Here is a 22,304-nt window from a genome sequence, read left to right on the forward strand (position 1 = left end):
TTAATAACTTAACAAAGTTAATAGTATTTGTTCATTTTTAATAGATAAAATAAATAAAAGTACTTTAAATGCTGCATAGCAGTCAACAGTTTATAGACACTTACTACATTTGGCAACGTGGGAGACTATTAACTACAGGTGAGGAATCGGCATCGGCATGGATTTAGAAGTGAAAACGGAAATGAATACAAACAACTCTCACACACCGCACTTTAAATTTTTTGTTGGTTTCCATTTCTTTTTTTTAACGCAGTTTAACAAACAAGGATCTTCACATCGCTTTGAAAATGAGAGAAAGGACATTCAATGTCATTAACGGTCCATTATCATCGTTTCTTTAACTTCCCGCGGGCGCAGAACTCTCCTGTTTAGGCGGGAGAATGATCTTTAGCCCCGCGGGCGCAGCTCGCTGCAGGGCTCACGCGGCCAGGCAGTCCAGCGAGTCAAGGGTGAGGAAGACATCCGCGCTGCACCGGAACGTGCCTGTGCCGTCCCGGAGAAGCTCGCAGCTCTTCAAGTTGGGTGAGATGTCTTTCACACAGATAGCCTGCAGAGAAACGAAGACAAACGGGGTTTAAAAAACATCGTTATACGGGATGTCCAAAATCATGTTCATTTAATTTCAAATGTGCCCCAAGACAAGTTTAAACGTCTCAAATAAAGCTTTTTTATTTTTTTATTTGGTAGCATTTATTTTTATATGACCTGGAACATTTGAAAGTGTATGTCTACGTAACACTAAGTCTGCATGGTAAAAAGTCTAAACAAGAGAATTGCCTTTTACGCACGAGACGTGCATCTTGCGCTCGGCTTTCTCCTCAGTTTAGACTCCTCAAATTGTTATCTTGTTAAATATTCTAAATACTAAACTATGCCCACATCAACATGGTGTAGTTTAACGATATTTCTGATGCAGTTAAATGATAAACTACATCAAAACTAGGATAAACTGTTTCTTTGCACCTTGGTCCGTAAAACTCCAGGAGCTTCTCTGAACTTATTTTTTTTTAAACATGCTTTCAACTTAATGTTTCAGCAGACATTTATATTTACGCTCTGTGACACTCACCATATTTTTGAGCACGGGAGTCTGACGACTGCCTTCATTGACCACGTTGTTCCCGGTTGTCTCCCCGCTGTCCATCACCGTCTCCTCAGACTCGGACCTCCGGGCGTAGGGCGACCTACGGATACCGGAGAGCAATCCCGAGGCTCTCCCGACCGAGTAGTAGCTTGGGCCGGTCGACTGCTTGTACCAAGCCTCGATGGGATGGCACGAGATGAGCACGGAGACGCAGACGCACACCACGGCGAATCTAACGGACCTTTCCATCACGGAATCTTGTGGCACTTTTACGCTGCGCTGTGGAGGGATTCTCTTGGCGTTGGTTGGCTTGTTTTTGATTCCTTTTCTTCTAGTGTTGCAATGCAGAAAACTCTCGCTCTTGGTCGATGTGTTTTGGGTGTTCCAGAAAGTTGCCGCGCTTTATATAGGTGCGCTGCGCCGCGCGATCGTGACCCTCGACGTTCGTCAATCTAGATCATAAGGGGCTGGATGATTCATCCGTGCGCACGCAGAGGAAAAATCCAATCCTGGTTGATTCTTTGTCACTCAAGTTTGGAAAGGAGGGGGTACGAAACCAAGTCGTCAGAGGGGTCCCTTTTGACACGAATGTCATCTTCGAAAAGAGAAAAAACGCCAAACCCCAAGGTAGAAAAAAACGTAATCTAGTCCAACGACGACCTCAACTAGAACCTAGCTGGCTGCAACTACGTCATTCAGGAGATCTCCAGGGACTATGGGAAAAGGACCACAACACCAACGGTTTAGACTCGGGCTGTGAGCAACACAGACTTTACGCACCCATAGGCTATCTATCTGACGAGTTACATTCACTAACAATCTATATATAGACTACTGCAATATTGCTCATGTTATTTCATAGTATTTTTTATTGGAAATGTTTCTTTTTTAAATACTACAGTAGGCCTACTTGTTTTATCTTTATCTTTCTGTTTATTGTATGCACCAACCCACCTAAGCAAGTTCCTTGTTTGAGTAAACTTAAATGGCAGTAATCCAAATTCTGTTTCTGATATGTAGAACAAACGGACCAAACGGTGCACTTGTATTTTAAGTCTCAAACCGGACCGTTCAGAAATTCCCTCAAGGGGAGCAATTAATCGATTCCTTTTAAAATATCAAACGATTTTATTAGTAGTTTCCATTAGCTACTTCGTTTCGACGGTTGAAACGGCTTTTGAACTGCCTTTCCCTGAACGCCTTCTGCTATTGACGTCTCCAACAGAGTTGCCCGTTCATGCGTACGAAACCCTGGGTAGAAAACGTTTGGTAGATAATTAAAACTGGCTACGCCACGGATGCATCTTTGATGATTTTAGTAGACACGGCGCGATGAGACTACTTCACTTCAACTGTCAGTAGTAAAAAAAAGAAGAAAAAAAAAGAACAATTTCAATTTCTACTGGAGAATACGAACTTGCTCAGTCATCCCCGGCGTAGGAATACGGGAAACTTTTATCTACTTTGATATTTTATTTGTTAAGCAGAGGTTTTCATCCAACGCCTAGTTCTTCCTTTCCGTCTGTGAAAGTTTAGGCAGACATGCAAGCACACCGTTATTAGCACATGTAAACACAGAGATCGACACATAATTGAACGTAATATACAGTAGAAGAATATACAGTTTATTAAATACACACAATGCGCCATGACCTATGAGTTTTGATCAAATCAATGCATGTGATTGATTTGAAAGAAAGTTAAAAAAAAAATCCGGAATGTTTTAAGAAAATAAAGAGCGACAGGTTTGGGACCACATCAGAGTCTGGATGAAGACCCACTGCTCCCAGTGTCTGTCTATGTCATCTTTGTGGTTGACTTGTGGTCTGAACTTGCAGTGTGGTGTGACTGAAGGTGGTCGGTTGGATTCCCTTTCGATCCGTTTGTGGTCCTGTTGCAGTCAAAACCAGAAACACACAGTCTCTCTGTGCTGGCCTCTCGAAACCAGTTGTGGTCAATTCAGTGTCCAGCTAAAATGTTCAGGTTACAAACAAACTAATCTAAACCACATACAACCCAACCGTGTTCCAGTCGCTGCTCCTAATCCCGTCCAATCAGAGACCCCGACACAACCCGTCGACCAGGACTATCCTATCCCGTCCAATCAGAGGGCCCGACCCCCACAACCCATCCTCTCCCCTCCAATCAGAGGTCGTTGTGGAGCGGTCTGCATCTGGGCTCCATCTTGTCCTCCAGGACCCGGTCGGGGCCACACACCCAGGGATCCCCGGTCCCCCACTGCCACTTCTCCAGGCCCCCCCGCAGGGCCTCCAGCACGGGGCCGAGGGCCGGGTCGGACACCCGGTTCCGGGTCTCATGAGGGTCGTCGCGCCGGTCGTACAGCTCCCAGCGGGGCCGGTAGTAGTACTGGTCCAGGGTCTTGAACCAGCCGGTGGAACGACCGCACACTGTCCGGTTCAGGAGGTCCTGGGGGAAGAGGAGGGGGGGGGGGAGGAGGAACATAATCTGTTCTATAGGGAAGGGAGAGTGGTAGTGTGGTAGTGTGTGGTAGTGTGTGTGTGTGGTAGTGTGTGGTAGTGTGTGTGTGGTAGTGTGTGTGTGTGGTAGTGTGTGTGTGTGGTAGTGTGTGGTAGTGTGTGTGTGGTAGTGTGTGTGTGTGGTAGTGTGTGTGTGGTAGTGTGTGTGTGTGGTAGTGTGTGTGTGTGGTAGTGTGTGTGGTAGTGTGTGTGTGGTAGTGTGTGTGTGTGGTAGTGTGTGTGTGGTAGTGTGTGTGTGTGGTAGTGTGTGTGTGGTAGTGTGTGTGTGTGGTAGTGTGTGTGTAGTGTGTGTGTGGTAGTGTGTGTGCGTGGTAGTGTGTGTGTGTGGTAGTGTGTGTGTGGTAGTGTGTGTGTGTGGTAGTGTGTGTGTGGTAGTGTGTGGTAGTGTGTGTGTGGTAGTGTGTGTGTGTGGTAGTGTGTGTGGTAGTGTGTGTGTGTGTGTGGTAGTGTGTGTGTGTGGTAGTGTGTGTGTGGTAGTGTGTGTGTGTGTGTGGTAGTGTGTGTGTGTGTGTGTACCTGGAAGGTGGGAGATACATACAGGTCCTGGTCTATGGGAAGGGCATGCGGTAGTGTAGGTTGTGGAGCAGCCCGATACGCCCCCTGCTGGATGGAGCGTATAGGGTAGTACATGGTCACCTGCGAGGGAGGGAGGGGAGGGGATGGGAGGGGAGGAGGGAGGGGAGGGGAGGGGAGGGGAGGAGGGGAGGGGAGGGGAGGGGAGGGGAGGAGGGGATGGGAGGGGAGGGGAGGGAGGAGGGAGGGGAGGGGAGGGAGGAGGGGAGGGGAGGGGAGGAGGGGAGGGGATGGGAGGGGAGGAGGGAGGGGAGGGGGGGAGGGAGGGGGGGAGGGGAGGGGGGAGAGGGAGGGAGGGGAGGGGAGGGGAGGGAGGGAGGAGGGGAGGGGAGGGGAGGGGAGGGGAGGGGAGGGGAGGGGAGGAGGGGAGGGGAGGGGAGGAGGGAGGGGAGGGGAGGGGAGGGGGAGGGGAGGGGAGGGGGGAGGGGAGGGGAGGGGAGGGGAGGGGGAGGAGGAGGGAGGGGAGGGGAGGGAGGGGAGGGGAGGGGAGGAGGGAGGGGAGGGGAGGGGAGGGGAGGGGAGGGGAGGGGAGGGGGAGGGGAGGAGGGGAGGGGAGGGAGGGGGAGGGGAGGGGGAGGGAGGGGAGGGGGGAGGGGAGGGGAGGGGAGGGAGGGGAGGGGAGGGGAGGGGGGGAGGAGGAGGGAGGGGAGGGGAGGGAGGGAGAGGGGAGGGGGGGAGGGGAGGGAAATATAATTAGCCTATCATTTTTATAGAAGGAAGGAGAACAGTCTTTTTGGACATTTACACGTATAATTGTAAATCCCAAACACCCGCAACACACACGTATACACACTGCACATACACACTCCACACACACACCTCATGCAGGCTCTGGCTGGAGTAGACGGTGTTCCAGGAGGTGGGCTCGGCGGCGAGGGCGGGGAGGAGGGAGCGGCCGGTCAGGGTCACGGGGTCGGACGGGGTACCGGGCAGCCGGTAGGACGGGTACGGCACCGAGAACCAGTCCAGGATGGTGGGGGTGATGTCTGAGAAAGAGTCCGGACAGAGAGTAAGAAAAACAAGGGAGTGGGGAGGTCAGCCAGTATTATATTAGCAGCACTGTGTCTCCCCTGGTGGTACCTTAGTGCTGTTACATCCTGGGAATGTGGAGAAAGTCAGAACTGGCAATTTTCATTACTCTCTCTCTCCCTCTCAGTCCTATTCTCCCAATCAAGTCTTTTCATCTTGACCTCTTTTTTGTCCCCCCTCTCCTCCCCCCTCTCACCCAGCAGGCTGACGTAGGCCTGGCTCCCTCCCCCCTCTCACCCAGCAGGCTGACGTAGCCTGGCTCTCTCCCCCCCTCACCCAGCAGGCTGACGTAGGCCTGGCTCCCTCCCCCCCTCTCACCCAGCAGGCTGACGTAGGCCTGGCTCCCTCCCCCCTCTCACCCAGCAGGCTGACGTAGGCCTGGCTCTCTCTCCCCCTCTCACCCAGCAGGCTGACGTAGGCCTGGCTCTCTCCCCCCTCTCACCCAGCAGGCTGACGTAGGCCTGGCTCTCTTCCCCCTCTCACCCAGCAGGCTGACGTAGGCAGCTGGCTGCTCTCCCCCCCTCTCACCCAGCAGGCTGACGGCTCCCTCCCCCCTCTCACCCAGCAGGCTGACGTAGGCCTGGCTCTCTTCCCCCTCTCACCCAGCAGGCTGACGTAGGCCTGGCTCTCTCCCCCCTCTCACCCAGCAGGCTGACGTAGGCCTGGCTCCCTCCCCCCTCTCACCCAGCAGGCTGACGTAGGCCTGGCTCCCTCCCCCCTCTCACCCAGCAGGCTGACGTAGGCCTGGCTCTCTTCCCCCTCTCACCCAGCAGGCTGACGTAGGCCTGGCTCTCTCCCCCCTCTCACCCAGCAGGCTGACGTAGGCCTGGCTCTCTCCCCCCTCTCACCCAGCAGGCTGACGTAGGCCTGGCTGTTCTGCCCCCCAGCGTTCCCTGTGTTCCGGCGAGGACACCAGCATGGGTTCTGCGGTTCCGGAGTGGTACAGGTTGGTCCTGCCGTTGGGAAGGGGATGCCGTTGTCGGAGCTGTAGAGGACCAGCGTGTCGTTCTCATAGCCAGCCTCCCTCAGCTCCCGCAGGACCAGCCCAATACCTGCAGGGGGGGGGAGGGAGGGGGGGGGAGGGAGGAGGGAGGGGGAGAGAAAGAGAGAGGAGGGGGAGGGGGGGAGGGGGGGTGAGGGAGGGGGGAAGTCTTTACAGAGGTATAGGTGTGTTTATCTGTGGAAACAAATGAGGAAGTGTGTGTACGTGTGTGTGCACCCCTCACCCTGGTCCAGCCTGCTCACAGTGGTGTACTGGGCAGCGATGTCAGCGCGAGCCGTGGGTGTGTCGGGTACGAAGTACGGGACCTGCCAGGCGAGTAGGGGGGAGGAGGCAGGAGAGCATGTTTCACAGTTCATAGGTCCTATTTTACAGGTCATGGTTAATAGGTGGTATTTGTCAGGGGTCAGGGGTCATGGTCCCACCTGGACCTGCTCGGGGGTGTAGTATTCCGGCTTCCAGTCGGGAATTCTGCCCATCCCGCTCTCCCCGTTCCCAAACTTCTCACAGAAGGCTCCGTACTGTGGCTGGGAGTGGCCACAGCGGTGCGTGTCGTGGAACGCCACGTAGAGGAAGAACGGACGCTCCTCCTCCTCCCCTCCTCCCCCCTCCTTCTGCGTCTGTAGAAACTTCCGGACCAGCAGCTTGATTCGTGTGATGTTGCGGCCCACCTGCAGCACGGAGTTGTTCTCCTCGGTGTAGGCAAAGTCGAAGGGGTAGACTGGACCAGGACCCACGTGCTTCTTCCCTATTATACCTGAGGAGGGAGGGAGGGACGGACGGAGAAGGATAAGAAAGCGACAGAACGAGAATGAGAGGAAACAAGAGGGAGAAAGGCAGTACACTTGTTTTTTGTGATCGATAATCAAGCAGGCTCTGGACTCTTGAAGAAGGATGTGTGTGTGTGTTTACCTGTGCGTATGTTGGCCTTGCTGAGTAGCAGAGGAAGGCTCTGGACTCCATCGAAGGAGTTGAAGTGATGGACTCCCTGGTGCAGACCGTACATGCCATTCTGATGCTGAACACACACACAGGTGAGTTCACATGGGGACCTCAATCAGGAAGTGTGTTCTGTGTGTGTGTGTGTATGCAGCAGCTCTGAGGAGAATGTGTGTGTGTGTGTGAGAGAGAGAGAGTTACCTGCGGTAGCCCCGTGAGGATGGTGGAGCGGCTGGGGGAACAGCTACTAACGGACGTGAAGGCGTTCTGGAACAACAAGCTGCGGCGGGCCAGAGCGCGCAGGTGCGGGGTGCGGACCACCGAGTTATTGTAGACTTCGGTTTCAAATCCAGCATCGTCCGCTGAGTAGGTGGGACGGGAGACGGGACGGGGGACGGGGGGAGAGAAGGCAAAAGAAAAACGAAGATAGTTGAAGAAGAAGCGAGGGTGGAATACAGTTTGAAACAGGCAGATTGGGAAACGACGGAGAAGAATACATTGAACTCTACCTATAATCAGCAAAACATTTCTCCTCTTTGATTTTCCTACGTAGCACATCGCCGTAAGAAACAGAAACGCCAATCCATGCGAAACGCGCATTCTGGATGAACGATCTAGTTTACTTCCAAATTATCTGGATGAACTATCTAGTTTACTTCCAAATTATCTGGATGAACTATCTAGTTTACTTCCAAATGATCTTCATGATTTTAAAATTAAGATTGAAACTTGACACACAACTCGCTTTTCCTGACTCTTCGTAAGTCCCGCCCACTGTGATCACATGACTACAGTCACATGAGATGCGGTGTTTTGGTGTGACAAGTAGTTTCCTGTCGCACGGAAGATGTGCGGGTTTGGGGAAGTTGTTGGGGGGAGCAGTGATTTCCATGTCAACAGCAGCTCCTCTTTTGGAATTAAACTCATTACAGAAAAGACAGAGAAACAAAGGTTTGAAGCACACATGTACCTATTACATCAACGGTGATGCCTGCTGACATTCGCGTACATTTACAACCAATCCTGTGTAACTGTCGGGTTTGCAAGTGTCCTATTGAAATGCCTATGGTTGTCATAAAATCTAAATAGTTGTACTGACACAGCAGAAATATGAGTTAATGGTCATGCATTTTGTCAAGTCGTTGTTACAAGACGGTCGTCCAGACTAACAGCAGCAACGCCTAGGTTGTATAACAGGTAGCCTATGCAAATCTTCCTGTATAAAAACGGCTTCACGCGTTCTGATCTAACTTGAAGTCAAGTTCAATTCGTTCGGTTTTTCTTTCGGGATTCTTTCTCGTAAAACTGGAGGTCAACAGACCGCGTTCTGCACACATTCGGCACCAGCCGCATTCGAAAGCCCACGTGAGACGGAACCCTGATACCAGCTGGTTCTCCTGACGGCAGAGATGGACTTAACTCTGACGTAGCACGACGAGAAAACAGGAGACAGGAAACATCTCGCTGTCTTAAACACATCTGTGAGTATTTGTGTGACAGTTAAGAGTTTTAAAAAGAGAGTTTTACCCCCGTTTCTGTAATTAATCATACACAGTTACAACGTCCTCCATCATCCCCTCACCCCAGTACTGAAGTGTACCGCATAACCACCCTCTGCACCTCTCTTTATCACCCACTCGGTGCCTCTCTTTCTCTACCGTGTTTCTCCCTCCAGCTCCGCCCCCCTCTCCAGACAGGGCTCTCCTGTCCTGGATCCTCCCCCAGGATGATGGAGCCTCTGGCGGATCGGCCGCTGCTGGGGGCCCCCTCCTGCCGGGAGCTCCTCAGAGCCTGCTGCTCCTACAGTAGCCTCAGCGCCTGGCTGCCCTTGCTGACCTGGCTGCCCAGGTAGAGGGGGGGGGGGGGAGGGAGGGAGCATAAAAATGCAAAAAAAATATGTCTTCGAAACAGTAGCAGTGACTGTGCCAGGTGATCTGCTCCTCCAGGTACAGGCTGAGATGGCTACAGATGGACCTGATCGCAGGCCTCACCGTGGGGCTGACCACCGTACCACAGGCCCTGGCTTACGCCGAGGTGGCCGGCCTACCTGTCCAGGTGAGGGGGAGGGGCTTAGCTGTATACAGGTTATACATGTTAGCCGTAAACATGCTGGTCTCTTTCTCCTCTCCACTGTCCTCCTTCCCTTCTCCTCCCTCTCTCTCTCCTCCCCCCTCCTCTCTCCATCTTCCTCCCTCATCCTCTCACCCTCTCCTCGTCCCTGCCTCCACAGTTCGGCCTGTACTCTGCCTTCATGGGGGGCTTCATCTACACGGTGCTGGGGACCTCCAAGGATGTGACCCTGGGACCCACGGCCATCATGTCCCTGCTGTGTGCCCCGCTGGTGGGGGGCAGGCCTTGCCGGGCCGTGCTGCTCAGCCTGCTCTGTGGAGCCATCCAGACCTCCATGAGCCTGCTCAGACTGGGTAGGAGGGGTAGGGGGAGGGAGGGAGGGGGAAGACCTCTATGAGCCTGCTCAGACTGGGTAGGAGGGGTAGGGGGAGGGAGGGGGAAGACCTCTATGAGCCTGCTCAGACTGGGTAGGAGGGGTAGGGGGAGGGAGGGAGGGGGAAGACCTCTATGAGCCTGCTCAGACTGGGTAGGAGGGGTAGGGGGAGGGAGGGAGGGGGAAGACCTCTATGAGCCTGCTCAGACTGGGTAGGAGGGGGGAGGGAGGAAATGAGGAGGGATGGAGGGGGAGAGGGAAAGGGGAGGGATGGATGGAGGGATAGAAGGACGGTTTACATGTGAGAGGTGTGTGATAGAGGGAAGGGCGGGTGGAGGGATGGTTGGATGGAGGGATGACCTTGTGAGAGATGTGTTCTGCAGGGTTTCTGTTGGACTTCATCTCCTTCCCCGTCATCAAAGGCTTCACCTGTGCTGCCGCGGTAACCATCGGCTTCGGACAGATCAAGGTGAACACGGCTTCTCCTCTTTCTTCTTCAGAACAATTTATTTGATTGGTTAGATTTAGGTTATGGTGTATGTGAGGCAGCGTTTCAGCTTGTTCAGGAGTCTGTCCTCAGAGTGTGTGTGTGTGTGTGTGTGTATGTGTGTGTGCAGAATCTCCTGGGTCTGAAGGATGTTCCACAGCAGTTCTTCCTGCAGGTGTACTACACTTTCCACAAGATCCCAGAGGCCAGGTACACTGCTTGGATTTGTTGTTTGTGTGTGTGTATATGTGGGTGTGTGCGTGTATACATATGTGTGTGTGTTTATGTGTGTGTCGTCCCACAGGACAGGAGATGTGGTTCTGGGCCTGCTGTGTCTCCTCCTGCTGGTCCTGCTCACCTGGATGAAGAACACCCTGGGCCCGCCCCCAGAGGACGGAGGCCCCGCCCACGTCAGGGTCGCCCGCTGCCTGGTCTGGGGCGTCGCCACTGGTCAGCTATACCCCAGGACTGCGTGTGTGTGTGTGGTGTGTGTGCGTGTGTGTGGTGTGTGTGTGTGGTGTGTGTGTCCATTCCTTCTTCATCCCTTGTATCTCACTTCCTGACCCTGCACTTCCTGTTTCACCACTTCCGGTCTCCTCACTTCCTGTCTCCTCACTTCCTGTTTCCTCAATTCCTGTCTCCTCACTTCTTGCTTCCTGTGTGTGCAGTGCGAAACGCGCTGGTGGTGGTGGCGGCGTCCTGTGTAGCGTTCTCCTGGGACGCCTACGGCCTGCACGTCTTCACCATCACCGGGAAGACCTCCCACGGGCTCCCGCCCTTCCGGCCGCCGCCCACCTCCGAGACCACGCCCAACGGAACCCTCGTGCCCTTCTGGAACATCGTAGAGGTGAGTGGCGGGAGGACGGGCCAATTGGAGGAGAGGAGAGTGTGGGTGTTGACCAATGATTTGTGTTGACAATGAGGATTCTTCCTGGGAGGGTCTAGCCCAACCATTCGTTGTTCTGTTCAGGAAGTGCTTGTCCGTCAACCGTTTCTGAACCAATAGCGTTACGGTGTTATTATGATGAGCACCATCACTGTACACTCACATGAGTCAAGGGATGAGTGACAACCTTCTCTGACCAATCCGGTGTTAGGATTTCGGAGGGGGGCTGGCTGTCATCCCTTTCATGGGTGTGCTGGAAAGCATCGCCATCGCCAAGGCCTTCGGTAACCTTCATCCTTTTACTTTCATCCATTTATTCATAAAGTCATTCATCCATCAATTTATCCAATCTATAAATCATCCATCCATTAATCCATTCAATTTTCTACCGTTTATTCAGTCAGTATTGATGTTATGATCTGATTGGTTGTTCTATGATTTCCTGGTTTGTCCTCAGCCAGTCAGAATGATTATAGGATCAATGCCAACCAGGAGCTGTTTGCCATTGGTCTGACCAACATCATGGGATCCTTTGTGTCTGCCTACCCAGTCACTGGCAGCTTCGGCAGGTGTGTGTGTGTGTGCAGTCTTTAACAGGATACAAGGATATCATGTGATGTTTACCCTCAGCTTGATTAAAAATGTGTGTGTGTAGTGTGTGTGTGTGTGTGTTCAGTAGTTAACTATTTACTCTGTATTCAGAACTGCAGTGAACTCTCAGACCGGTGTGTGTACTCCAGCAGGAGGGATAGTCACCAGTAAGCCCCTCTCTCTCTCTCTCTCTCTCTCTCTCTCTCTCTCTCTCTCTCTCTGTCTCTGTCTCTGTCTCTGTCTCTGTCTCTGTCTCTCTCTCTCTGTCTGTGTCTCTGTCTCTCTGTCTGTGTCTCTCTCTCTCTCTGTCTCTCTGTCTCTCTCTGTCTGTGTCTCTCTCTCTCTCTCTGTCTGTGTCTCTCTCTCTCTCTCTCTGTCTGTGTCTCTCTCTCTCTCTCTCTCTCTCTGTCTGTGTCTCTCTCCTGAAGCTTGTCACTAACTGACTTGTGTTCCTCTACTGGTGGAGTTCGGTAATGTTGCTGTCACACACACTCACTCATTCTCCCCCCCCCCCCCTCCCCCCCCCCCCCCCTCCCCCTCCCCCCCCCCCCCCCCCCCTCCCCCTCCCCCCCCCCCCCCCCCCCCCTCCCTCCCCAGGTGTGGTGGTGCTCCTCTCCCTGGCCTTCCTCATGCCGGTGTTCTACTACATCCCCAAGGCCTCCCTGGCGGCCGTCATCATCTGTGCCGTGGCCCCCATGGTGGACTACCGCACCGCAGGCCGGCTCTGGAGGACACGGAGTAGGGGCACACACATGTATACACACACACAACCACACACACACACGTATACACACACACAACCACACACATACACACACACAACCACACACACACACATGTATACACACACACAACCACACACACACACATGTATACACGCACACAACCACACACACACACACATGTATACACGCACACAACTACAGTCACAATCCTGGCACACAAACGTGGCTGTGTGTGAGTTTCTGTGAAATCCTTCAGAATTTCCAACGCCCGTGTGTGTCTGTGTGTGTGTGTGTCTGTGTGTGTGTGTGTGTCAGAGCTGGACCTGCTCCCGTTCACCGTGACATTCCTGATGAGTTTCTGGGAGGTGCAGTACGGCATTCTGGGAGGAGTGGGCGTGTCCGGAGTCCTGCTGCTCTACAACACAGCCCGTCCCAGACTGAAGGTGGGGGAGAGGGGAGGGGAGAGAGGGAGGGGGGAGGGGAGAGAGAGAGAGAGAGAGAGAGAGAGAGAGAGAGAGAGAGAGAGAGAGAGAGAGAGAGAGAGAGAGAGAGAGAGAGAGAGGGTGAGTGTGACATTCTTGCGTTGTGTTTGCATGTCTCTAACGCCACTGTTGATTTTTTCTTGTGTGTGTGTGCATGCGTCTGTGTGTGTGTGTGTAGGTGTCAGATCATGGTGTGTTGGTGGTAGAGATAGGGAGTGGCCTCAGTTTCCCTGCTGCAGAATACCTCAGTGGAGTCATACACACTCAGGCCTTACAGGGTGAGTGTGTGTGTGTGTGTGTGTGTGTGTGAAAGAGAGACAGAAACAAACATTCTGTTAACCAAAACAGAATGTTTTGGTTAACAGGCTCTCTGGAATTAAGGTAAAAATGTTCCCTGCTCCTCCTCCCTTCCCTCTCATCCATCCCTTCTTCCATCCCTCCCCCACCCCTCATCCCTGTCTCCTCTCCCCTCCCTCCTCCTCCTGCCCCCTTGCCTCCTCCTCCTTCCTCTTCACTCCTCCCCCTTCCCTCCTCCTCCTCCTCCCTCCCCCAGCCTCCCCCCCCAGGTCTGTAGTCCTGGACTGCCAGCATGTCAGCACGCTGGACTACACCGTGGTCAACGAGCTGAGGGACCTGCTGGCCCAGTTCACCCTGAGAGGAGTGGGCCTGGTCTGCTCTGGTCTGCAGGTAGAGGAGGGGAGGGCCTGGTCTGCTCTGGTCTGGAGGTAGAGGAGGGGAGGGCCTGGTCTGGTCTGGAGGTAGAGGAGGGGAGGGCCTGGTCTGGTCTGGAGGTAGAGGAGGGGAGGGCCTGGTCTGGTCTGGAGGTAGAGGAGGGGAGGGCCTGGTCTGGTCTGGAGGTAGAGGAGGGGAGGGCCTGGTCTGGTCTGGAGGTAGAGGAGGGGAGGGTCTGCTCTGGTCTGGAGGTAGAGGAGGGGAGGGCCTGGTCTGGTCTGGAGGTAGAGGAGGGGAGGGCCTGGTCTGGTCTGGAGGTAGAGGAGGGGGGGGCCTGATCTGGTCTGGAGGTAGAGGAGGGGAGGGCCTGCTCTGGTCTGGAGGTAGAGGAGGGGAGGGCCTGGTCTGGTCTGGAGGTAGAGGAGGGGAGGGCCTGGTCTGCTCTGGTCTGGAGGTAGAGGAGGGGAGGGCCTGGTCTGGTCTGCAGGTAGAGGAGGGGAGGGCCTGGTCTGGTCTGGAGGTAGAGGAGGGGAGGGAGGGGGAAAAGATACATGAATAGAGTAAGAGATATAGAGTGAGGGAGAGGAATGATGGATTGGGGGAGGAAGGGAGAGAGGGGGAGAGGGATTAAAGGACTACACAGTAATTAATCAACCAGGCTGACCTTTATCACTCACTTTTCTCTCTCTCTCTCTCCTCCTCTCTTGTTCTCTCTCAGTCCTCTGTTCTGGAGATTCTGTCGGCAGCGGACCTGCCGGGACTCAGATTCGCCGACAGCGTGGAGGCGGCCCTTCAGAGCCTATCGGGTAATCCGATCACTGACTGACACTACTATTAGCCAATCACGGACAATAATTTTTTTTGTGTGTGACTTGCCACTCAGCCAATCAACGAGGGGAGAATGTCAGTAAAGAAGTCATTGACGAACTGATGGTGGGAGTGGCAGTGAGTGACTTGGAGGTTGGCCAATCAGCAGAGCTCAACAGTGATAGCAGCCGGTTGATTGGCTGTGCAGCCGTTTATAGACTCAATCACAAAGGGATCTTTTTTTTCCACCAATCAGGGGACACTAAACTAATAAGTGAATAATTAGTGATGGTTTTTTTTTTACTTGTTAGGGTTAGATCAGAGCAAAACAGTTGTTGGGATGTGATCTTCGACTGTAGACGTCATTCATTTGTTATAAGAATCAATTGCTTGCAAAACAACAACAAAAATTAACTAATAATGACAAACAATAATAAAAAATAAAAAAATGACACTAAGACCAAACTGAATTATTCATGCTCACGGAAGCACAACACAGTCAAGAGATTTGACTTTTATAATAACGTGTTTTTAATGTGTCTAGTGTTGTGCTGTCTCGAAGAGTACAATTCTCAATTTCAGTCGAAATTGAAAGGTTCTGCTTTATAGTGTTTTGATTCCAGCTAGTGGCGAGTTTGGGTACTACATTATTCAAACAGATTTTATTTAATTATTCAAGAGTTTTAACACAAAAAAAAAACGTTGATGTTTCGAGAACATTTGGTGAACATTCCAAAAGAGGCTGATGATTTGAAATGCCTGTTCATTTATAACATTATATAAAAAATGATATCTTGTTAAATGTTTCTCTGTGTCTCTGTCTCCATAGCAATATACAAACAATGTTTTGTACATTCATTTTTTTTACATTAGCCTATTTATTTTTGCTGTAGGCTATTTGTTCTGATTTTAATAAAACGAGTTAGAGCTGCGGAGGACGTCCTAACTAATTATTAATCGGATGGCGAGACTGTGTTTGCCTTTGGATGATGACAAACATTTGAAAAAAAGAATAAAATAACAGAATCTTCAAAAGGTAGGCCTAATCTTTATAATCCCCGTGGGGCAGGGAGGGGGGGGGTCAAATCGCAACAATTTTAGGGCAGTAGAAGGGGTGACGTAGTAGGTCGCTCCCGAGCAGCAGGTGGCGGTGATGCACCTCGTACGCGTTGGTTCAATTTGCAAAAAGAAGAATACGTTTTCAGCGGGAAAATAAAAAAACAAGAAAGTTGTCAGAAGCTCCGGTAGCCTACTGTCATAACACCGACGGGAGAAGATCAAGAGGCTCCGGTGAAAGGTGATTCTCTTCGGTCGTCCCGGTTTTAACCAATGTGATTAGCGTTTTGGAAGTGTGTTTCTTAACTTGGAGCTAAAGCAACTTTATCGGACGTGGTGATTACTTTCAAGGCTATTCTCACTACAGGCCATCTGCTTTTAACGTGTAACCTGCATGCATGCCTACACACTACTGTACATGGTAGCATTAGTCATTATAGCTAAAAGGCCACGTAACTTGTATAGCAATTATTTCATGACTGCAGATATCCTTTTCAAACGAAGTCACCAGACAGCGCGAACAGGTAGCCTAGCAAGCTAACTTGACATCGTTTTGGGGCCACCTTATGATTAATGACATTTGCCTACATTATTTGTTATGCAAATGGAGGATTTACATTCAGCCAAGCTAAATCTATCTAATCTGACGAAACGGTTTAATGTGAATCTTTTGTGTTTTTCACCAGATGTCAACAAAAATGGATGCTATAAAAAGTATATTGAAGAGTCTGAGCCGGAAGACGTTCAGGCGATTTCAGAAATATCTACGGAAAAATATTGATGGCTTCGAAAGAGTAAGACGGTTGTCGTCGCGAGATTTTGCTTCCAAACTGGCAGAAAAATACAATACAAAAAAAGTTTCTTCAATGATTAAGAAGGCAGAGATTACGAAGCAACCGAGAAGTGAGTATAGAAACACAACATAAACTTTTTTTCCTTTTGAAGATAGTGTTCGGCAATTTTCCTGCTTTATTAGACAGTTTGAAGTGAAGTGACAGGAAAGGCAGGGTGAAAGAGAGGGAAAGACGTCAGCAAATGGCCGAGGCCAGATTCCAGTTGTAAGACCTCAGCCTAAATGGCCGCACGCTCTTACTGGTGAGCTACAAGGTGCCCTTAAAAATGTGGTATATTATTATAATATTTACTTTATTACATTATTATAGTATAATGTGATACTGTATGACATTATTATATCATATTATCGTATAATGTGATGTTATGTTTAACTTAACAGGTAAGAGAATTCTGGAGAGGAACACGCAGCAGGTAATGGTGTCACGTTTACAAAACCTATAGCAACTGTTCATAAAGATGCCATTAAGATAGAAGTACCTGTTTGCGCAACATAAGCTATAGTTGCGTTTTAAAAAGATAATTTCAGAAATTTCCTTTAAAATCCTTCCAATTTGATGTACTATAAAGCAAAATCACTCAATTGAATTTGATACAGCTTGGGTATTGACATTGATCCCCAAGCAGGCTGGAATTAGAGACCTGTGTGTTAATAATAATACTAATTCTTGTTTCTCTGTTAGACCACCAACTCCAGCGAGACAGACTTGGCCACTGCTGGCCGTGGAGGCACCAGTAATGTTGCTCAGACTGGTAGCTTGGTTTCCACACCTAATGTCAACAACAGTGTTGTTCACAGGGACATTAACTACATCATCACCAACTGTGAGGAATATTTGACATCAGTTTTATATTTCACTTTGCCAGTACTTGCTGATATTTCAAGCTTAAAGTCTGTACAACTCACAATTCCCATTGATACTACTACTACAGTTCTTAGGGCTTTATGTAATGTACATGTGTATGTCGTCTTTTAGTTTGTTGGTTTATTAAATATGTTACCTTTTAAAAGTTTGCATCGTTCTCTTTATAAATGCAGGTCCAAATATGATGAGCCAGTGCTCTCATGTGGATAGACCCACTGGATACAACGATGAACAGGTACTGAATGTACTGACCGATCCTTCTGTTTGGTACACACATGCTCCACATTGATAGTTTTGTGTTCACTTAACTATTCAACACCGTTCCTTTTCCCCCGCCTGTCTCCAGGTGTTGAGACGGAACGAGGCGGAAAGTGAGTGAAAACAACGCAGTGTGATTTTGTTTAACTAATCATATGGCTCTTAGTGAGTCTCTAGTGATAAGCTGGAAATACAGTTACGGTATCTTTTTGTGTGGCGTGTTTCTTTCATTGGACTGGTATTTTCTCTCCTATCCTATCAATTTCGGAAGACGTCCGTCAAATTATCAAGTTGATCAAATCTCGTGAGAAGACAACAAACCAACATGTCTCTGAAGGAACGAATCAATCGCAGAAATCGCTGCTCGATAACTTCTACACGGAGCTCCACATCGTGGCTTCTGAGCAGTCCAGCATCAACAGCCAGCATGAGGTGTGGCAGGCGGAAACAGCTCACCTCGTGGACCCCTCAGAAACCCGCGTTAAATACCATGACCTGTTTGAAGACCCAAAAATAAAGCGAGTGCTGACCAAGGGCATTGCTGGAATAGGGAAAACTGTGACTATAAAAATGTTTATCCTGGACTGGGCAAATGGGAAAATCGATATTGAAATCGTGATCAGCCTCCCTTTCCGGAAACTGAATTTACTGTCCAATACTGAACACAGCCTGCTCACCCTTCTTCAAGTCTTCCACCCTGACATCAAAGATATGTCTCTCTTTATCAGCCATACGTCTGTCCTAATCCTTGATGGTCTAGATGAAACCAAATTCCCTCTGGACTTTGAGAATAACGTCATAATGTCTGATGTAACTGAGAAAAAAACAGTGGATGTGTTGCTGACAAACCTTCTCAACGGTCATCTCCTCCCCAACACTCGGCTGTGGATAACAGCCCGACCGGAAGCTGCCAATAAGCTCTGCCGACAGTATTTTCACATTGACCAGGTCAATGAGATCCGAGGGTTCGATGATGCTCAGAAAGACACTTATTTCAAGACGAAAATCAAAGACGAGGAAATGGCGAATAAAGTAATTGACGCTCTCAAACATTCGCCTAGCCTCTACATCATGTGTCACATTCCTGTGTTCAGTTGCATGTCCGCGATGGTTCTTCAGAATCTCTTTAGTGAGAAGACTACACCATACGATAGGCCTTTGCCTACGACCATTACCGACATGTATATCCATTACCTGATTGTCCAAACTCAAATCAGTTTCAGGAAGTACGAAATAAACCAGCTTGAAGATGAACAAGCTGTGATGACACAGTACAAGGGCACCATTTTGAATCTGGGAAAGCTTGCATATGTAAACCTGATGCGTAAAAATGTCCTCTTCAGCACGAACGACATGAAGGACTGTGAGATATCGCCCGACGATGCTGCCAAGTTCCCTGGTCTTTGCACTGAGTATCGTGACCTAAAACATGGCCTGTATGAGCGCAAAATATTTTCATTTGTGCATCTAAGCATCCAGGAATTCTTTGCTGCCCTATATGCATTTAATACATTTGCAAACGAGCAAGATTCAGGAAGTTCCCCAGTTAAAACAAAGAAAGGGAAGGACTCAGAGACTTTACTTGATTTCCTTAAGAAGGAACTTAACCGTGCTTTGGATAGCGAGAACGGACACCTGGACCTGTACGTGCGCTTCCTGTTCGGTGTCTCCCATGACTCCAGGGACCTCCTTGGAAGTATTCTTCCAAAAATGCCCAGCAGTGCAGAATGCCACAAGAAGCTGACTGGGTACATGAAGATCCTGAAGAGGAAAGGTCTTTCTCCAGAGCGGTGTATCAACCTGATCCATTGCCTCAACCAGTTTAAAGACCAATCTGCTCTGGAAATGGTGACAAACTCCTGCTCCTCGGGCAAACCACTGACTCCGTTCCAGTGCACTGCTGTAGCTTACGAGCACATGGTGCTAAAGAAGTCAGAGGAGTTCGACTTCAGGAACAAGAAAACATCGGATGAAGGCTTTTACAGACTGGTTCCTGCCCTGCGTTCCAGCGTCACAGCAAAGTAAGTGTCTGTAACTATAAGCCACAGGTGATATATAAATACAGGCTAAACCAGGCAAGCATTTGTCATAGTCCTTCAGTCTGAATTGTGCATATATCCTCAATTTAACTTAGAACTGCCTTATAGTAAAATGTACTCCTGACTGTGAATCCTCTTCTTTACAGACTCTGCCTTTGTGACGTCACACCACCAACAAGCGATCCCCACTTCACAGTCCGTACACCACCACTGTGTGCGACACTGGCTTCAGTTTTCCGGTCCGACCTGTCTCGTTTGACCACGCTGGTCCTCAGCCGCAACAACCTGGGAGGGAGCATGGGAGTGGATCGTCTGTGTGATGGACTGAAGCACCAGAACTGCAAGGTGGAAACCCTCGACCTCAGCTTCAACGGCCTTGGAACCCAAGACGTGAACGGGATCTGTGAACTGCTGACCAGGCCAACTTCAAAACTTATGACCTTGGATCTGAGTAACAATGACCTTGGGGACCAGGGCATGGCCTTTCTCACAGGTGCTCTCTGTCGGTCTGCCTGTCAGCTGCAGGTACTGAGGTGAGCTACAAGGATAAATGAAAAAATGAACATTTAGTATGGATTTATTCTCATTTTCAACTGTAACACCAAACAAAATGAGTTTCGCAGTCCACATTGAGCATGTTTACCTTGTTTCAATGCTCGTTTTCAATTTAATTCAAATTCAAGATTTTTACTAGCAGGAAAAGATATTAGCCAGGGGGCATCACAGGCAGGGTGTTGCTTTTACCTCACTCACCTTCGTCTTCATCTGCCGTTGTCACTGTCAGGCTTTCAGGCTGTGGCGTCACCAAGGCAACCCCGTTCCTCAACATAATCCAGAAGTCGGACACTCCGGTTATTCTGAAGCTGCTGGATCTGAGCTACAATCCTTTAGAGGATGTGGAATCTCATGTTGTCCAAGAGTTCTTGAAGCTGGGGTGAGTTGTGCCGGACATGATCAAACAGGCGTAATGAATGGTACCCGTCAGTTAAAAGATCAGATTATTATTGTTATAGACGTATGAATATAATTGTGACATTTTTGCAATTGACATGAGCGTTATGTGGTGATTTACTGTGAATAAGCAATTTTTTTTGTGTGGGCAGGATTACAGTCAATGTTGAGCATAGAGAAGAGAGCAGAATCAAACCAGGACTGGACAAATGTAAGTCATTGGCTAGTCGATCATTTTAATAAAATGTTGATTTAACAGGACTAGGTTTAACTTAAGCTGTCAGCTAAATGTAATTATGTGAGCAAACTGAACTCTACTTAAGTGTGCTCATTTGGCAAATGATTTTACCCAAAATCGTACAAAAAACGGTGTACAGGAGGGAATTTGAACCTGCGACTCATTTATCAACAGTCAAATGCTCTAACCTCTAAGCTGTTCCCATCCCTTGTCTCTGACCGTGTTACAGACGCGTGCGACCTCACACTCGACGCCCGCACGGCAAACTGTTTCCTCTCCGTGTCCGAGGACGGCAGGAAGGTAACGAGGCTGAGGAAGCAGTCGGACATTCCTGCCTCTCCAGAGACGTTCGATGCGTGCGTACAGGTTTTGTCCCTGGAGAACCTCCGCCATCGCCATTACATAGAGTTGGAATGTGTGCATGACGCATATGTGGGAGTGGCCTATGAGAAGATCCCTAGGAAAGGGGCCGGGAAAGACGTCGGACTAGGTTGCAACGCCGATTCTTGGATTCTGTACGTTTATAAAGATGAATGCTACGCGCAGCACAATAACCATAAAGTTAGCCTGTGTCCCCCCGCAGTCTCGTACAGGATTGGTGTGTACCTGGACTGGCCCGCCGGGGTCCTGTGTTTCTATGGCAACAACGGTGGCAAGCGGACTCCGCTGTATATGTTCCACGCCACGTTCTCCGACCCGCTGCATCTAGCCTTGAGACTGGGTTCTCCAAATACAGTTGTGGAACTGTCTGCACTGCCCCAACCCAAGTGTGAGGCTAACTGAATCCTGGTCATACATCGCATGTGACGTTGTACTGTTAAGCAAACATGCTTATCCAAAGCGCCATACAAATAGTGTGTGTAGTATGTCATACATATGCGTGTAGTACATTACAGGAAACAGTTGTGACTGTCTACTTATGGTGGTTAGAGCCAGGGAATGGTATTTTACAGTACAACAATATCATCTCAAACACAGTCAAATCATAAAACTACTGAAATGACTTATCCCTTGTGATGTCACAATGACCCAAAGGTTCACAACAACCTATCGTTGTGCTGCGACAACTTTACCCAATACAAAAACAAATCAAAAGCATTTTCTTTTAATAAAACATAGACGCATCGACAATCGACTGGAATTTCAGTGACAAACTTTTTTTGGGTAGCTTAGCAGGACTCGTTCTTTTTTATGAGCTAAAGATTGTGTCGATGCCAGACTGTGGAGCTGAATGAAGCGATAACAGGGTTCACCTTACGACCTATACAACACTAGAAAAAAATACAATGGTTAACGTTCCAAATGTTTGTAAAGAAACTGATTTCATAAGCCTGTTCATTTGTATTAAATTATATAATTGTCACATCATTCTGTGTCTGTCACCATTTGTAAAACTTGTATTATTATCTAAGCACACAGACGTCATGTGAGAGAATGTTGAAATCATAAAATCAATACCTTCAAGGACCTTGACCCATTTACCCTGTGAGATTGTGTAAGAGAGAGAAAGTTGTGTGTGTGTAAGAGAGAGTGTGTTCTTGCGTGTAAAAAGGGCTATACTAATTAATTTGATTTGCGTGTGTGGGTGTGGAGAGGTGCTGCCTGTACTTGTACTTGAAGAATCAATATCAAGAAGTGAAATTTCACTAAATGGCATTTACTGGAACATGCCCAGTCAATAAACCCTAATTCTGCCATGCCAAGAAACAATACATGTCCCATTAAAACCCTTGTGCTTCCTTCGGGTCACATGACCCAAAGGTTCATAATGAACCATCGTTGTGTTTACCCAATATAAAAACAAATAAAAGTAATTTTATTTTAACCT

The 22,304-nt window shown here is 49.5% G+C and overlaps 4 protein-coding genes across 4 annotated transcripts; 2 read left to right on the forward strand and 2 right to left on the reverse strand.

The window, feature by feature from the left end:
* Positions 1 to 2: 2 nt before the first annotated feature.
* On the reverse strand, positions 3 to 1,756 carry npb (neuropeptide B). Its single transcript, XM_062456096.1, has 2 exons — positions 1,070 to 1,756; positions 3 to 547 (listed from the first exon to the last, which is right to left on the reverse strand). Exons 1-2 carry the CDS (start codon positions 1,331 to 1,333, stop codon positions 419 to 421), a joined length of 393 nt encoding a protein of 130 aa, XP_062312080.1. The 5' UTR covers positions 1,334 to 1,756; the 3' UTR covers positions 3 to 418.
* Positions 1,757 to 2,688: 932 nt separating this feature from the next.
* On the reverse strand, positions 2,689 to 7,900 carry sgsh (N-sulfoglucosamine sulfohydrolase (sulfamidase)). The gene is given in 12 exon segments (XM_062456097.1): positions 2,689 to 3,511; positions 4,099 to 4,133; positions 4,136 to 4,169; positions 4,171 to 4,218; positions 4,975 to 5,141; positions 5,992 to 6,150; positions 6,153 to 6,236; positions 6,411 to 6,492; positions 6,610 to 6,941; positions 7,097 to 7,202; positions 7,325 to 7,485; positions 7,633 to 7,900. Coding segments are annotated over 12 exon segments (1,581 nt in total). The 5' UTR covers positions 7,724 to 7,900; the 3' UTR covers positions 2,689 to 3,229.
* Positions 7,901 to 7,954: 54 nt separating this feature from the next.
* On the forward strand, positions 7,955 to 14,990 carry slc26a11 (solute carrier family 26 member 11). The gene is made up of 16 exons (XM_062456092.1): positions 7,955 to 8,604; positions 8,799 to 8,971; positions 9,070 to 9,178; positions 9,354 to 9,546; positions 9,950 to 10,035; positions 10,184 to 10,263; positions 10,358 to 10,503; positions 10,722 to 10,900; positions 11,151 to 11,223; positions 11,397 to 11,508; positions 11,642 to 11,697; positions 12,128 to 12,268; positions 12,571 to 12,698; positions 12,916 to 13,015; positions 13,291 to 13,424; positions 14,128 to 14,990. Exons 2-16 carry the CDS (start codon positions 8,850 to 8,852, stop codon positions 14,233 to 14,235), a joined length of 1,767 nt encoding a protein of 588 aa, XP_062312076.1. The 5' UTR covers positions 7,955 to 8,604; positions 8,799 to 8,849; the 3' UTR covers positions 14,236 to 14,990.
* Positions 14,991 to 17,171: 2,181 nt separating this feature from the next.
* On the forward strand, positions 17,172 to 21,838 carry LOC134016804 (NACHT, LRR and PYD domains-containing protein 3-like). Its single transcript, XM_062456098.1, has 7 exons — positions 17,172 to 17,225; positions 17,337 to 17,361; positions 17,520 to 19,269; positions 19,434 to 19,820; positions 20,072 to 20,221; positions 20,391 to 20,449; positions 20,706 to 21,838. The coding sequence occupies exons 1-7, from the start codon at positions 17,172 to 17,174 to the stop codon at positions 21,257 to 21,259; spliced, it is 2,979 nt and encodes a 992-aa protein (XP_062312082.1). The 3' UTR covers positions 21,260 to 21,838.
* The last annotated feature ends 466 nt before the right edge of the window (positions 21,839 to 22,304 follow it).

Source organism: Osmerus eperlanus, unplaced genomic scaffold (assembly GCF_963692335.1).
Source record: "Osmerus eperlanus unplaced genomic scaffold, fOsmEpe2.1 SCAFFOLD_97, whole genome shotgun sequence".
In the NCBI taxonomy this organism is placed as follows: domain Eukaryota; kingdom Metazoa; phylum Chordata; class Actinopteri; order Osmeriformes; family Osmeridae; genus Osmerus; species Osmerus eperlanus.

Coding starts and splice junctions, on each gene's coding strand:
- LOC134016804 (XM_062456098.1), top strand. CDS start 17,172: ATGATGAGCCAGTGCTCTCATGTGGATAGACCCACTGGATACAACGAT. Junction 17,226..17,336: donor CTGGATACAACGATGAACAG/GTACTGAATGTA, acceptor GCCTGTCTCCAG/GTGTTGAGACGGAACGAGGC. Junction 17,362..17,519: donor GAGACGGAACGAGGCGGAAA/GTGAGTGAAAAC, acceptor CAATTTCGGAAG/ACGTCCGTCAAATTATCAAG.
- slc26a11 (XM_062456092.1), top strand. CDS start 8,850: ATGATGGAGCCTCTGGCGGATCGGCCGCTGCTGGGGGCCCCCTCCTGC. Junction 8,972..9,069: donor TTGCTGACCTGGCTGCCCAG/GTAGAGGGGGGG, acceptor CTGCTCCTCCAG/GTACAGGCTGAGATGGCTAC. Junction 11,698..12,127: donor AGCAGGAGGGATAGTCACCA/GTAAGCCCCTCT, acceptor CTCCCTCCCCAG/GTGTGGTGGTGCTCCTCTCC.
- npb (XM_062456096.1), bottom strand. CDS start 1,333: ATGGAAAGGTCCGTTAGATTCGCCGTGGTGTGCGTCTGCGTCTCCGTG. Junction 548..1,069: donor CTCCCGTGCTCAAAAATATG/GTGAGTGTCACA, acceptor GTTTCTCTGCAG/GCTATCTGTGTGAAAGACAT.